General features: G+C 51.6%; 1 protein-coding gene across 26 annotated transcripts in view; it reads right to left on the bottom strand.

The window, feature by feature from the left end:
* The window catches only part of NLRC5 (NLR family CARD domain containing 5), a 93,821-nt gene that overhangs the window by 53,471 nt on the left and 25,403 nt on the right, over window positions 1–14,947 (bottom strand). For 23 of the 26 annotated variants that reach the window (XR_008621278.2, XM_055099179.2, XM_055099180.2 and 20 more), the window contains exons 2-8: window positions 12,628–12,742; window positions 8,689–8,995; window positions 7,381–7,440; window positions 5,871–5,939; window positions 2,709–4,359; window positions 1,573–1,656; window positions 1,343–1,426 (exon numbers count right to left, since the gene is read on the bottom strand). Coding sequence is in view for 25 of the 26 variants with exons in the window: in XM_055099179.2 (XP_054955154.2) it covers window positions 1,343–1,426; window positions 1,573–1,656; window positions 2,709–4,359; window positions 5,871–5,939; window positions 7,381–7,440; window positions 8,689–8,983 (2,243 nt within the window). In the remaining variant the exon portion in view is untranslated. The remainder of the gene's footprint in view (window positions 1–1,342; window positions 1,427–1,572; window positions 1,657–2,708; window positions 4,360–5,870; window positions 5,940–7,380; window positions 7,441–8,688; window positions 8,996–12,627; window positions 12,743–14,947) is intronic. The other 3 variants (XM_034940227.3, XM_063597603.1, XM_057299960.2) reach the window with 1 other exon arrangement.

The following is a 14,947-nucleotide window of genomic DNA, read 5'->3' as shown; positions in this document are numbered from 1 at the left end:
GGGCACTTGCAAGCCCCAGTTAGCAAGTGACAGGATGGCCACCCTCATGTGGGAGACATAAGACAGGGGCCCAGAAAGAGCTGATGGCCTGCTCGCCGGATTCCAGCAGGCACGGCTAGGAGGAAAGACCCTCTGCTGGCCTCAATTCTGGGTCTATTCTGTTCCTATGGGGAAGTTTTTGCCTGGCGGCTCAAGGGATCTAGAAGACAGGCTGACGGCCTCTTCATGAGGCACAATGAGGAGACCTAGCACCCTGCTCCCAGGGCTTATGCCTGGGATGTGCCTGAGGCCCCCCAGGCAATGAGTAAAGTCTAGACTGGGACGCTGCAGACATCGCTTCCAGCCTCGGCTGTGGCCCTGACTCACCCAGAGCCCTGAGCCAAGCGCATTCCTCTCTGACCTCACTTTCCCCACCTGTTCACAAGCCAGCCTTGCCTGGGTTCCTAGCTGGGGAGACAGATGAGTTGAGGGGAGTGAGGGTGATTAAGAACAATGGTGGGTGATGAAAGACAAAATTAAAGTCACTTTCAATAGCCAGGGAAGAAAAATGTCAACAAGTTCAGTACTTCTGAACCTTGGCTTAATCACGGTTCACAGATGCCCAGCCGAGACGACAATAGGGACTGTGGTCCAACTTATTATTTTCACTCAACAAGTGCTGAACCTTAGTGACAGGCAGCATCTGTGTTGATGAAGTGGTGCCTTCTCTAAATGTCATAAAGGTGCCATATAAACTAGCAGCGTTCTGCCAGGGAGGAGGGTCACTGGTCCCACTCCTCCCCATGGTACTGAGTCCCAGACACAGGGCAGGAGTATATTTGTGCATACACGCTTAGTTAGTTAGAGTGTGCTGGCATCAAAATGTGTACATGCAGTTAAAGGTGCATGTGTGCGCTGCATACATGTGCACACCTATGAGTGGGCATGTGTGGGTGCATATTCTTGCTTATGCCTGTGTACTTCTGTGCAAGTGTAGACATGTGTGCACAAATGTGAAGGTGTGTGGTGCTTCATGTAGTTATGTGTACCCACAGTGCCTGATTCCTGCCTACGCACTGCCATCCCTTCTCCTGGGATTTCAGAAAGAGGGAGGGAGCCTTAACACTCATGCTCCTCCAAGACAGTCCAAAATATTAGATGAAGGAAGCCTTGCTCTGGGGACTCTGGGAGCCTTGGGTTTGGACTCAGCCCTACTGAGTACTTGGACTGATGCCTTCCCTCTCTGGGTCTCACTGAAAAACTACTGGTCAGACTTGGAGGAACATGCAGGCCCCAGGGGGACTCTGGGACCTGGACAGTGGCTCATCTCCCCAGTCAGTGAGCCCTCCTGGAGATCACTCACCTGACTTCTTTCAGCTGTGGACAGAGAGGCAAAGCTTTCACCAGGTGGCTGATGCCTCGGGCAGTGATTTTACTTCCTGCTAACCTACAGAGTAAGCAAAGATGGTGGGGAGGAACGAGGAGGGGAAAAGGGCGGGGCCAGGAATCTGCCTTGTGTAGGATTAAGGAGAGGGAGGAGAGTACCAGGCATCCCCAGCTGAAGACCCTTCTCAGCTCCAAGGCCTGGCTCACCCCAGCATCTGCAGCCTCCCCATTGTCGGCAAGCTCCTGGAGAGGGCTTCTGCAAAGGTGTCCCCACACTTCCTGCTCTTAAAGCTGCCATAAGAAGAAGCGAAGTGTCAGAGGATCAGTGCTGGGCAGAGCTGAGAAGTCATCGCCATCCCCTCAGACAGATGGGGCTTAATACAGTAGTACTAACAAATACATATTATGGCCGAGACTTCTAATCATCCACCAAAGCCCATTCTCCACTTCATCTACAGCAATAGAGCTATCGTGAGGAACATGGTTTCCCAGCCAGAGATCACATTTCCCAGACTCCCTTGCAGCTCAGTGTGGCCAGGTGACTATGTTCTCACCAATGGAATGTGAGTGGAAGGGATGTATCCTAGTTTCAGGACTGAACTTTAATGCATTGACATGCTCCTCCATGCTCTTTCCTTGTTCCCAAGCCAGAGCACAGATATACCCATGATGTAGCTTTGACTGTGCAGATAGGATTCCCAAGGGGATAATGGAGCAAAATGGGAGGGACCTGGGTACCTGCATGACTGCGTGGAGCTGAGCCATTCCACTGACCTGGACCGCCTACCTCTGACTCTTCCAGAGAGAGAAATAAAATTCTACATTATTTAATCTACTGTACTTGGGGAGGAGGTTTCTCTGTTACTGCAGCCTAGCCTTTTCTCTAGCTAATATGCACACTGAGCCTTTGCTCTGTGCTAGGCACTGTGCTACAAAATGTTTTTCATGCACCATCCCATCTCATTCTTGCAATGACCATATGAGTTGGCTATTGTTACAGATTCGTTTTAGGAACGAAGAAACTCTGGCCTAGACAGTGTGCATGTGTGTGCTCCATACACCTGCCCAAAGTCCACCAGCCTCTATAGACAGCCTGGATCTGTGGTTTCAGCCCACGATTGACAGAGAGACTGAGAGTCCAGAAACCACAGACAAGAGGAGGATCCATTTGGACTCCAGAGGTCCTGTCAAGGTATGGAGCTTCCTCTCTTGCATTGCAGGCCATTATGTTCTGATATTCAAGATTCTTATCCAGTCCTCTTGGCAGAGGTTTGCTAGACTGGTTGGCCTCTGCTACCCCAAAAGCCCAATCCCCTCCCCGGTCCTCCTCCACTCTTACTCACCTGAGATTCTCTATCTGCCCACAGCCTACCAGAGCCTCAGGACAGTGGGGCTCCAGGGGACAGCCATCAAAATCCAGGTGGATGGGGGCCTCCCTGTGCTCTAGGATGTTGGTCAGGGTGGCCAGGTCGGTGCAGGTCAGTGGGAAATTGTGGAAGGGCAGTTGATAGGGGAGGCTTTGTGCGGTGAGACTGGCCAGCTCAGGCTCCTGTGTCTCATCCACACAGTGACACAGCTCTACAACCTTTGGCCCTGTGAGCTTGCGGGTGGCCAACTTCTTCAACACCTGCACTACAGCAGCCTGCTTGGCACCTACACAGTCCTCATTGCCCTGCGCCAGGTGGCTAAGGAAGGGGCGGCAGGTGCAGGATGCCAGGCCCGCCAGGAAGGTGGGGAGGTGGTCTGAGAGGCCCAGTCTAGCTTTGGTCCGCTGTACCCAGCGGGAATGGAGGGTAACATACTGGGTAAGTGTGTCTTTGTTCACCTTGGGGCTGGCCATCAGGTGCAGGGCAGCAAGAAACTCCTGCAGGCTGAGGTGGGTGAAAGCATAGCCTGTCTGCTGGTGCCCAGGGCCTGTGCGGACGCAGAAGGAAGTCAGCAGGCTGTGAGTGGCCCCAAAAGCTATCAAGGGTGGAGCAATATCTTTTGCATAGAAGATAACCTTCCCTGTCTCCAGGCCCCTCAGGGCCACCTCCCCCAGGTCCAGTAGGGACGAGGTGGGCAAGTGCCCAGGGGGGCTGAGGGCGAGCACCATCTGCATATAGAGCTGAGTCATGGTGGGCAGGAGGGCCACAGACTGGCCTGGGGCGTGGTCAGGAAGCAGATGGTGGAGGCAGAGACAGGCGACTTGGCACAGCGCGGGCACCGCACACAGGCTTCGGAGACGTCCATTTGTCTGTAACTCCACCAGGGCCCCCTCCCGCGATGGCTGGGCGCTGAAGAAGTGATTCACATATTCTTCCACCCGTGGCCCATCAAAGCCCAACATGTGGACCATGGCTGCCTCTGCAGGCAGGCAGGCAGGCAGCTTCCCTGGACGGGAGGTAGCCATCACCCGGCAGCCAGGCAGGAGGGTCCCATTGCAGAGATGGGAGAAAAGGGTGAGGACTGGGCCTGGGCCATCAGGACCCATAGGCTGGAGGGCCTCATCTAGCCCATCAAAGATCAGCAGGACTTGGTCAGCGTTCTTCTCCAGGTACTGGAAGACAGTGTCGTGGTCCGATTCAGGGCTCAGGTACAGATCAAAAAGGAGCTCGGACGGTGTCAGGAACCTCGTGATCAAGTTGAGCTGGCGGAATTCAAAAAGGAACAGGGCCTGGAAACAGTTCAGATGGCCCTCTGCCCACTTCTGGCAGAGCCGGTGGGCCAGCGTGGTCTTGCCCATGCCAGCCTTCCCCAAAAGCACGGTCACCCTCGGGCCCTTGTTAACCCTGGTGTTGAAGAGGTCCGAGATGCTCACGTCAGCACCGTCTTCCACCTTGAGGTCCCCCATAATGGCCCCCTCCGGAGTGTCTAAGGACGCTGTGGCCCGGCGCAGGATTGGAGGGACATAGACCTGGTGGAAGGCGTGGGGCTGCCCTGACCCAGGGATTTGGCTCCTGTAGCGCTGCTGGGCAGAGGTCCGCAGGAGCTGCAGGTACTTCTTGGCCAACTCTGCAAGGGGCAGGGACATGGCATGAGGAGAGGACCACCCGGCCCTCTGCTCATGTCTTCTCGCCCCAGTATTGGGCTGTTGGGAGCCTGTAGCCCCAGATGTGTATGTATGATGGGGTGAGGGTGGGGGTGTCAAGAGCACCATAGGGGGATCTGTGCCACCCCAACTTCCAGAAGGAATCAGTTCTAAGGGAGCATAGGCTCTCCGGTAGCTATTTAAACAGGCAGGTGGGAATGGGGAAGTGTGGGTCACGGTTCTATCCATTCTGCAATAGTACACATGGTGTAAGGGTTCAGTAAGATGGGGGGAGGGGAATAGGGCACCTCCTTTGCAACATCTCTTTTTTTCTTTTTTCCCGGAGACAGAGTCTCAGTCTTGCCCAGGCTCCAGTGCAGTGGCACGATCCTAGCTTACTGCAGCCGCAAACTCCTGGTCTCAAGTGATCCTCCTGCCTCAGCCTCCTGAGTAGCTGGGACTACAGGTGCACACCACCACACCCAGCTAATTTTTGTATTTTTAGTAGAGACAAGGTTTTGTCATGTTCGCCAGGCTGGTATTGAATTCCTGGGCTCAGCTGATCCACCTGCCTTGGCCCTCCAAAGTGCTGGGATTACAGGTGTGAGCCACCGCACCCAGCTCCTTTGCAATATCTTATTGAAACAACCTCTTTCTGTAATATCTGGATCCCCAGTGCCCCTTCCCAATATTTCAGTTCTGCAATGCCCAGGGGTGAGCACTAACAACCTGTAGGCCTAGGCATTACCGATCGGAACTGTGGGAGCTGGGCCCCTACAGTGCCAGATGTTAACCTTTTAATTCCTGGGTCATTGAGAGGTCTCAGGTGACCCAGGGAAAGGGCTGGGGCTGCTTTTGGGGGAACCCTAGGGGGAGAGGCCAAGGTAGTGAACTATTTTGAGTGGATGTGAATCCTCTGGTTATAGCCATGGTTGGCAGCAGTGGGGGCAGAGAAGGCTCTAGTTAGTGGGACAACTCGTGGAGAACGAGGACCATTCTGAGAACTGGTCAAGAATGAGAGAAGTCCCCTTTCTTCTCTCACTGGCCTGGCCTGCCCTAAGCAGCTCCATGTCTCCCCATGGGCCCCCAGGGCCTCTGTCTTGGAGGTTTCTCCCAGGCCTCCTCACCCCTCCCCATCCCTGCTCACCCCCAAACTGGTCTCCTCCCTGGGTCTCCTTCAACACTGAGGACATAGGGTGTCCCTGGAAAAGCCTGGACAGTGAAGCTGAGACCTGTATGGTGCTTCCAGCTCCTTCAGCGGAGCCCTCTTCAGAGAAGTCCCCATGCAGCCAGATGGGTGGGGAGCCCCTTCGCTGCCAGCGCAGCCCTCTCCTCTGCCTGTGCAAGACCTCCAGTCCTTTTCTCCTGGAAACTTGCGAGACGAGTCACTGGGCCTCTGGAGGCTTGTTGGCAGGGGACAAGGTCCAGGGTCCAGGTCTTGGCCCCCAGGCAACCCCATCTCTCTGTTTATGTTCCTCCCCACACTGGTACCTACCTAGCTGCTGCTTCTTGCACTGCTTCCGGCGGGGTGAGGACCCACAGCTCTGATGTGGGCGCTTCAGGCCTGAAAAAGCAAAGGAAGGGGTGGAGGAGTGGGGTCTGGGGATCTGGGCTGAGGGGGTACCCAGAACCTTTGGGGAACTCCAGTCCACAGACAGGTGGCAGGCAGCCAAGTACACCCACATGCAGGGACTGGAAAGGCAGGCAGCAGGCAGAGGCTGGGTCAACACCAGCTTCTATTTGCCGAGTGGACTTCTAGGCACCCCCATTGGAAGGTGGATGTTCTGGGCCTGGCAGTCTTGCAGTCCAGGATGCAGGAAGCAGGGCCGACAGCCAGCAGCCCCCAGAAACACTCAGCTCCAAGCACTAAATGGCCATGTGTCCATCAGGGAAGGACCAAGCTCTATGGAAGCCGCCGGTGAAGTTCCCAGTGAGTTTGGCCAGGCCTGCAACCTCCCTCCTCTGTTAGGGTTTTATCATCCTGATTTCTTATCACCCACATTTCCTCACTTCCCTTAATAGTTTCTGGAGTCCTGTCTCATTGTATGGATTTTCAACAATCACTTTAATGCCTTTCTGGAAGAGTTTGAGAAAGGAAGAAGGAAAACAAGAAGGAAGGGGACCCAGAAAGGAAGGGAGGGAGAAAGGAAAGACGACTCAGGAAAGAATTTTAAGAAGTCAAGCAGGGTCCTCCTACAGCTAAGCTAAGTGACCAATAGGAACAGCCCCTGGAGCAGGGCCCTGGGCTCCTTGTCCAGCTAGGAGGCTGGAACCAGTTCGAGAGCACTTCAATATCTTAACAAATCCTATATTAAAAAGGGACTCACTGGCCAAATATCAATCAGATCTGGTTACAGCCATGAGACAATGATGCCAGCTCAGTGACACGGGCCTATTGGCCCAGGGACTTGGACAGTTTTGATTCACTGGGGAGCTGAGGTTATAGGGTGGGTTTTCTGTTGGCATTACTGCCATGCACAGCGATAAGTAAAGTCAATGCTTCTGTAGAAATCAAGGTGCCGAGATGAAAGTGTGACCCACGAATCAGTAGGTGGTCATTATTTAATCACTGGCCCTTCCGAGCTCCTTCAGAAAATCAGCCAAAGGCTCCCCCGCTGAAGACAGCAGCTGTGGGTGAGTGTCAAGTCCAAGGTGTACAAGTCGGGAGGGGGTGGTTAGGGCTTCCCCATGAAGCCTGACACTTTGGGGCTGGGAGATGAGGCCCTGCGGGTTGCGGGCAGGAAAGTGAGAACAGGCTTCCTGAGGGGTTCCAGGTTAGACCCTTGAGAATTGGTAACGGGACAAGCTAAAGCCTTGAAAGTCACTGCAGGAGGAGGTGGGGCTGGGAGACACAGTTAGGGGCTTGACACACTTGCAAATGGGTCAGGGACAGATGAAGAGCATGGCCTATGAGAAATGGCTGTGACCAGCCACCACAGCCTCCTCCAGCTTGGAAGTGGGGACTTCACAGTGCTCACTTCCCACCCCCCAACTCCAGTCCTCACCATGGTGGAGCTGAGATTCAGGTTGGCTTTTCCCCTCAGCTCCCAGCTGGCTGGTGAACGCTGCAAGAGAGGGGAGAGTATAATGTGGTATGGGGCTGTCGTGGGATGCTGGGGACCAGCTCTGGCCTGGCGCCTGGCTCAGGGCTCATCTCACAGGGAGATACCCAGCAAGGGAGAAATAAATGGAACACTCAGTTATCTGTTGTGGAGAAAATGTGGTGGTGAGCTTTGAAGGCAGTGCTGGGCAGAAATGTGTGTATATGCAAGTGCATGCAAGTTTATGTATGTGTGCGCACAGGCGTGCATGTGTTATGCATGTGGGCACACTTGCATGCATGTGTACATGGGTTTATGCACATACCCACATGTATACGCACTGTGTGTATCTGCATATGTCTGCACATATGTGCATGCGCCGCCCCGCCCCCCGCAATTCCCACACTCTGCCTTGAAGTAGGGTTCTTAAGTGAGTTCCCATTTTCTCTCCAAAAACGCTGTTGCCCCTCAATGTCCTGTGTTTCCCCTCAGTGCTGTGCAAACAGAAGGTGCCCAAGAAATCCCCACGGATCAGTAGAGGGCAGAAGGCGCTCCCCGTCACTGTTTCTGACCATGTTGCAAAACAAACAAACAAACAAAAACACCTCTAGCCAGGTGTGATGGCTCACATCTATAATCCCAGCACTTTGGGAGGCCAAGGGAGGAGGATCACTTAAGGCCAGGAGTTCAAGACCAGCCTGGGCAACACAGTGATGTCCTGTCTCTAGAAAAGAATGAAAAATTAGCCTAATGTGGTGGCGTGCACCTATAGTTCTACTGTAGTCCCAGCTACTTGGGAGGCTGAAGTGGGAAGGATCACCTGAGTCCTGGAGTTGGACGCTGTAGTGAGCTATGATTGTGCCACTGCACTCCAGCCTAGGCAACAGAGCAAGACCTTGTCTCAAAAATAAAAAACAAACAAACAAAACCCAACAAGAGCAACAACAAACAAAAAACACCCCCCCACCCCCGCCAAAAAAGAAGAAATAAATCTCTCGGGCATTATGGGCTACGTGGGATTTTGTGGCTGGAAGCAGTCACTCAGCAATTCGAGCAATTCGAGTGAAGCCAGGTAGAAGGAGGGGTCCTCCAGGCCCCAGCAGATTTGGGCGCATTAGGAAATTTGTTCTGGGAAGTGTCCAGAAATATAGAATTGAGATCCTGGCTGGGCTACACCCTCTCTCTGACTTAGGTGGGTCCCTGGGCTCCTCCCGGCTCCCCATGACACAGGTACTGGCCCGGCTGCTTTGCGTCTCTCACACCTGCCCTTACCATCATCACAGCCAAAAGTACTCAGCAGCAGCACCTCCAGGTCCAGAGGCACCTCCAGCTGCATGCACACACAATGAATGAAAGACTGCCAGGTGTCCGAACCCTGGACATGCAGCTTGTTGAGTTGCAGGATGACTCTCTGTTCAGGGTCCAAGGTCTCGTTCCTGGAATCCAGGTCCGTGTTGGGGAGGAAGAACTTCATCTTGGCGTTCAGCCATTCTGGGTCTTTGGTGAGCAGCCTCACAAGACAGCTCCACAGGTTCTTGTTGCCGAGCTGGAGGCCAACGGGGTCCATGAGGAGCCGGCCCTGGAGGGACAGGGAAGATAGGTGAGTTGAGGGGGACAGGTAAACTGGGGGCAGATGAGCTGAGGGACAGGGGAACTTGGGGGGAGGTGAGCTGGGGGACAGGCAAACTGGGGGGAGGTGAGCTGGGAGACAGGTAAACTGGGGGGGAGGTGAGCTAGGGGACAGGTAAACTGGGGGCAGATGAGCTGGAGGATGGGGAACTGGCGGGGGAGGTGAGCTGGGGGACAGGTAAACTGGTGGGGAGGTGAGCTAAGGGACAGGTAAACTGGGGGCAGATGAGCTGGGGGAACTGGGGGCAGATGAGCTAGGGGACAGGGGAGCTGAGGGGGAGGTGAGCTGGGGGACAGGAGAACTGGGGGACAGGTGAGCTGGGGCACAGGTGAGCTAGGGGACAGGGGAGCTAGGAGGAAGATGAACTGGGGGACAGGTGAACTGAGGGCAGGCAGGTGAGCTGGGGGACAGGGGAACTGGAAGGAAGATGAGCTGGGGAACCGGTGAGCTGGAGGACAAGTGAATTGGGGGCAGGTGATTTGGGGGACACGGGAGCTGGGAGGAAGATTAGATGGAGAACAGGTGAGTTGTGGGGCAGGTGACCTGAGGGCAGGTGAGTGGGGTAGAGATGAACTAGGGGGAAGGTGATCTGGGGAAGGTGAGTTGGGGGATAAGGGAGTTTCTGGGGAAGTCAAGCAGTCAAGAACCAGTCCCTACATCTGAGCGACATAAAATAGGCAGGGAAGTGGCCTCTCCATGGAGTCTTGATGTCTCTGCCCAGGGATCGGCTCCAGAGATCAGTCTGTTTCTTCTGCACCCCCTCCCTACTCCATTTGTGCCTGCATCCTGGCTCTCTGGAATGGTCGTGTTCATCCCCTGTGGACAGTCCCGTGAGGATGCATTTACTCATTCTTATTTCCATGAACCATTTATGCTGCTCTCAGTCTGAGCTAACCTCATGGCAGAGACAACTAGTTGTCTCCCAAAATCTGTTCTTCCCTTCTTCCTCAGTATTAGAACTACTAAATATTCTCTGGTCATCTAGAATAGATTATTATATCCCAGTCTCCCTTGCAGTTATATGTAGCCATGTAATTTGGCCAGTGGAATGTAAGTAGAAGTGTTGTCTATTCTTCTTTGCTCCTTCCTGTTGTCTGGATTGTTGATGGGATGGCTGGATCTTGGGCAGCCATATTGAATCATGAGGTGGAACCCATACTGAGGAAGGTGGAAGGTAAAGCTGCCCGTCTGCCCTGTGCTCACTGACTTTGGACTTCTGTTACATGGCAGGGAAATACACTTCCATTCTGGTTAAGCCACTGTTGTTTAGTGCTTTCTGCTACTCACAGTGAACTCTAATCCTAGCTAACACAGACCATCACCTCTTTTGCTAAGCAAATTCTTCCCTTCTGAACTGGAACTCTTTTTTTTTTGAGACAGAGTCTCGCTCTGTCACCCAGGCTGGAGTGCAATGGTGCAATCTCGGCTCACTGCAGCCTCCGCCTCCCGGGTTCAAGCGATTCTTCTGCCTCAGCCTCCCGAGTAGCTGGGATTGCAGGTGCACACCACAATGCCCAGCTAATTTTTGTAATTTTTAGTACAGATGGGGTTTCACCATGTTGGCCAGGCTGGGCTCAAACTCCTGACCTCAGGGTGATCTGCCCACCTCGGCCTCCCAAAGTGCTGGGATTACAGGTGTGAGCCATCATGATGGCCGAACTGGAACTCTTAAACCACCTCCTTGTAGAAGTACCAATAGAGGGCACGGGGCATTTACACAGCAAAAGCCTAAATAATGTGCAGTTCCTTTGATTCAGTAATTCCATTTCTAGTACTCTAACCTTGGCAAACGATCATGAACGTATATACAATATTTAATTGCAGAGATGCTCACTGCAAGATTATTTATAATTATTAAAAATTGGAAACAACCTAAATGTCCAACAATTGGGGATTGGCCAACTAAATGGTGGTCCATCATCTAGTGGACTATGCTATCACATTTCCAGATGTACTTTCTGGTACTATGTCCTTCCTCATAGCAGTACACACTTGGAAAGCACTCACTGTGTATTAGGCACTGTCTAAGTGCTTTATATACCTTATTTTATCCTCACAACTCCAGAGAGTCCACCTCTAACTCTGAAAAGAGTAGGAGGTCCACCCAGAAGCCAGCCTTCCCAATTCCCAGAGGCTGAGGCCAGTACTATGCGTCCTGGGGTTTAGAGCCCAGCTGCTCCCTGGGCATGCAGTAGAGACATACTTGGATGTACTGTCAGCCCCACTGGTCATTTCTCCTCAACTGGGCTAATAGCAATAGGTCCTCACTCAGGCAGAGAGTCTTAGAATTTATGAAACATGCTCACACCATGATCCTCAGGCAGGGATCACCACCTCCACTAAGCAGACGGAAAGACCATGGCCAAGGAAGGGCAAAGGGTGTGCCCACAGTCACACAGCAAGCCCATGACAGAGGCAGGAGCAGAACTGAGGTTTCTTGCCTCCCAGGCCAGTAAATTTCCAAGGCCTTGGAGGCCTAGATGGCACCAGACAAGGCTAAGTCCCTGGATTTTGTGTGATCTCGGCAAAAGGATGTGGCCATAGCCTAGGGCATAACTTCTTTTCCAGGCTATGGTGTCCAGCATCCATGCTACCCATGAAGAAATGGTCCAGGGCAGCATGGCACCAGATGGAAGTAAGTAGTGCCTGGATGGTGTGATTTCTGCTGATGTTTCTCATCCTCAAATTTCTCCTCCAGCCAGTCTAACACAATACCTTTGTTTCCATCATTAGTGTTCTATCCCCTTAGGATATGACACAAATCTCTTTAAGGCTAACCATCCTCAGGAGAAAAAACACATGGCATCATTATCAGTCATTGAGATTTCCATGGGGAATAATCTTGGAGACAGAGGACGATGGTTGAAAGATCCATGGCCCAGCTCTGTTACTAATTCTCTGTAGTAGGCATTAGGGCTGTTCACAGATACTCTTTCTCCTCTTTCTAGGCCTTTGGTGGGATTACACTTCTCTGCCTCCTTGAAATTGGGCACAGCCATGAAACTTGCTTTGGTCAATGAAACATGCTAAAAAAGACTCATGTCATGCCTGTAGATGTTTTAAGAACCAAGGTGTAATTCACAGTACTTTTTCTTTTTTTCTACTCCAGGGACCAGAAATATTGCAAATCATGGCTACCCTGTTAGCCTGAGTGTGGGAGACAGGATGATGTGGAGGAGCGATCCCAGTCAATCCACACCAGACAGGAAGCAAGAGCAGGAAATAAACTTTTGTTGCCATGAGTCACTGGGACTTTGGAGGGTGCATGTACTACAGTGTAACCTGGCCTATCCTAGCTGATACACTCATAGTGTGACCTTGAGCAAGCCTTTTTCCTATATAAGCCTCAGTCATACCATCTCTAAAATGGGTAGATTCGATGCTGTCTCAAAACTCTTCCTGATTTTCTGTGTCTGATCATTACATTCTCATGCTGAATGATGGTCAAGGGCAGGTTTGTTGTGTTGGGGGCAGCCCAGTAAGGCAGATTTGGGTAGGGACCAGTCTTGGCAGTAGGAGAAAAGTGAAGAAGTAGATAGGAGGGGAAAAGAGGAGGTGAAGGGGAGAGAAAAATCACCTACTTGGTCTCCTCATTCATGATAGGTGCTCTAGGGTCCCCACGGAGAGGGTCTCATGGGTGTCTGGGCTATGTGTGCCTTGAGCTGGATTGACAGGTTGTTTCCATAGTGCAGACTCCTAAGGGGAGAGAAGACAGGGAGTTTTCCCCACTATTCCAGACTCCAAAAGGAATGCTGTAAACCAGGCACCAGCCCTTGCCCCTGCCTGCCGGAGACACATCTGAGAACATTGGCTCCAGACACAGTCCCCCCAACTCCATCCGCTAGACCTTGTTCTTCCCCGACTGCAGCTCCTTGTGTCCCTGGGTTTACGCAGCCTAACCCTCCTTGATGTCACCTCCTGCCACACCTGGCTCAGAGGATGCCCCTCTTCCTCCTCCAATTCAGATATTCACCTTACAATGTCCTTTGGCATCACAATGAGCCCTGCAAGTCAGCAAAGTTATTACTGCTCATTTATTCAGATGAAAATGAAATAATCCTTACTGCAGATGCCAACTTTTGCCCCCAATATAAAACCCCAGAAAGGTTAGGATTTGCAATCTTCTTCCTATTTAGTTAGTTTTTTAAACAATTGAGAGTAAACATTCTTCTTAAAGAGAAGACCTGGGGGCACTGATAGCTGCTCACAGAAAGCACAATAAAAAGATGAGCTGGCACAAACTCCCACACCACGCAACAGAGATCTTCCTACGAACAAAGAAGAGAACAGGTAGCTACAGAGTACATGGAGGAAATGAAGAGAGGCGGAAGATCAGCGTGTGCTCTGATTGTGTCTCTGTGAAATACGAGGAATGTAACTCGGAGTTCCACGACTTTAGAGAAATCCACGTAAATAGGGCACATTCTGACATAATGGAGGTGGTATGTAGTATGGTAATTAGAAATAAGAAAGGAAAAGAGAGATCTTTTGAAGAGGTTCTGGGGGACTAATAACATATGTCTGTATTTCTGTTCCTCTCTCTTTCTTTTTTCTTGAGATGGAGTCTTGCTCTGTTGCCCAGGCTGGAGTGCAATGGCATGTTCTCAGCTCACTGCAACCTCCACCTCCTAGGTTCAAGCAAGTCTCATGCCTCAGCCTCCCGAGTAGCTGGGATTACAGGCATGTGCCACCACGTCTGGCTAATTCTAGTATTTTTAGTAGAGACTAGGTTTCACCATGTTGGCCAGGCTGGTCTTGAACTCCTGACTTCAAGTGATCTGCCTGCCTCAGCCTCTTTAAGTTCTTCTTTTCTTTTCTTTTCTTTCTTTCTTTCTTTCTTTTTTTTTTTTTTTGAGATGGAGTTTCATTCTTGTTGCCCAGGCTGGAGTGCAATGGCATGATCTCGGCTCACCACAACCTCCACCTTCTGGTTCAAGCAATTCTCTTGCCTCAGCCTCCCAAGTAGTGGGATTACAGGCATGTGCCACCACACCCGGCTAATTTTGTATTTTTAGTAGAGAAGGGGTTTCTCCATGTTGGTCAGGCTGGTCTTGAACTCCCGACTTCAGGTGATCTGCCCACCTCGGCCTCCCAAAGTGCTGGGATTATAGGCATGAGCCACTGTGCCCGGCCTCTTTCCTTTATTTATTTATTTATTTATTTATTTATTTATTTACTTATTTATTTTTTTAAGAGACAGGGTCTTTCTATGTTGCCCAGGCTGGATTCAAACTCCTAGGTTCATGTGATCCTTTTGCCTTAGCCTCCTGAGTAGCTGGGACTGCAGGCATGGGTCACCACAGCCAGCTAAATGATATTTTAAAAAACATTATCACACTGTAACAGGAGAAATAAAGAGAGGCTTTAGCAAATTGAGATAAAAACTTGCCGTGGACTGAATGTTTGTGTCCCACCTCCCCCACCAATTCACCTGGTGAAGCCTAAATACCCAGTGTGATGGTATTTGGAAGTGGGACCTTTGCGAAGTGATTAGGTCAAGAGGGTGGACCCCTTATGATGGGATTACTGCCCTCACAAGAAGAGGCTGGAGGCCGGGTGCGGTGGTTCACGCCTGTAATCCCAGCACTTTGGGAGGCCAAGGTAGGTAGATCACTTTAGGTCAGGAGTCTAAAACCAGTCTGGCCAACATGATGAAACCCCATCCCTAATAAAAATATAAAAATTAGTCAGGCATGGTGGCAGGCACCTGTAGTCCCAGCTACTCAGGAGGCTGAGGCAGGAGAATCACTTGAAGCCAGGAGGCAGAGGTTGCATTGAGCCAAGATCATGCCACCGCACTCCAGTCTGGGCAACAGAGCGAGACTCCATCTCAAACAAACAAAAAAAAAAAAAAAGGAAAAAGGAAGAGGCTGGAGAGCGCTTGCCCTTTCTTTTTGCTCT

This window comes from Pan paniscus, chromosome 18 (assembly GCF_029289425.2).
Source record: "Pan paniscus chromosome 18, NHGRI_mPanPan1-v2.0_pri, whole genome shotgun sequence".
Taxonomy (NCBI): Eukaryota; Metazoa; Chordata; class Mammalia; order Primates; family Hominidae; genus Pan; species Pan paniscus.
The sequence above is the reverse complement of the archived record's forward strand: the minus strand, read 5'-3'. Positions and strand labels throughout refer to the sequence as shown.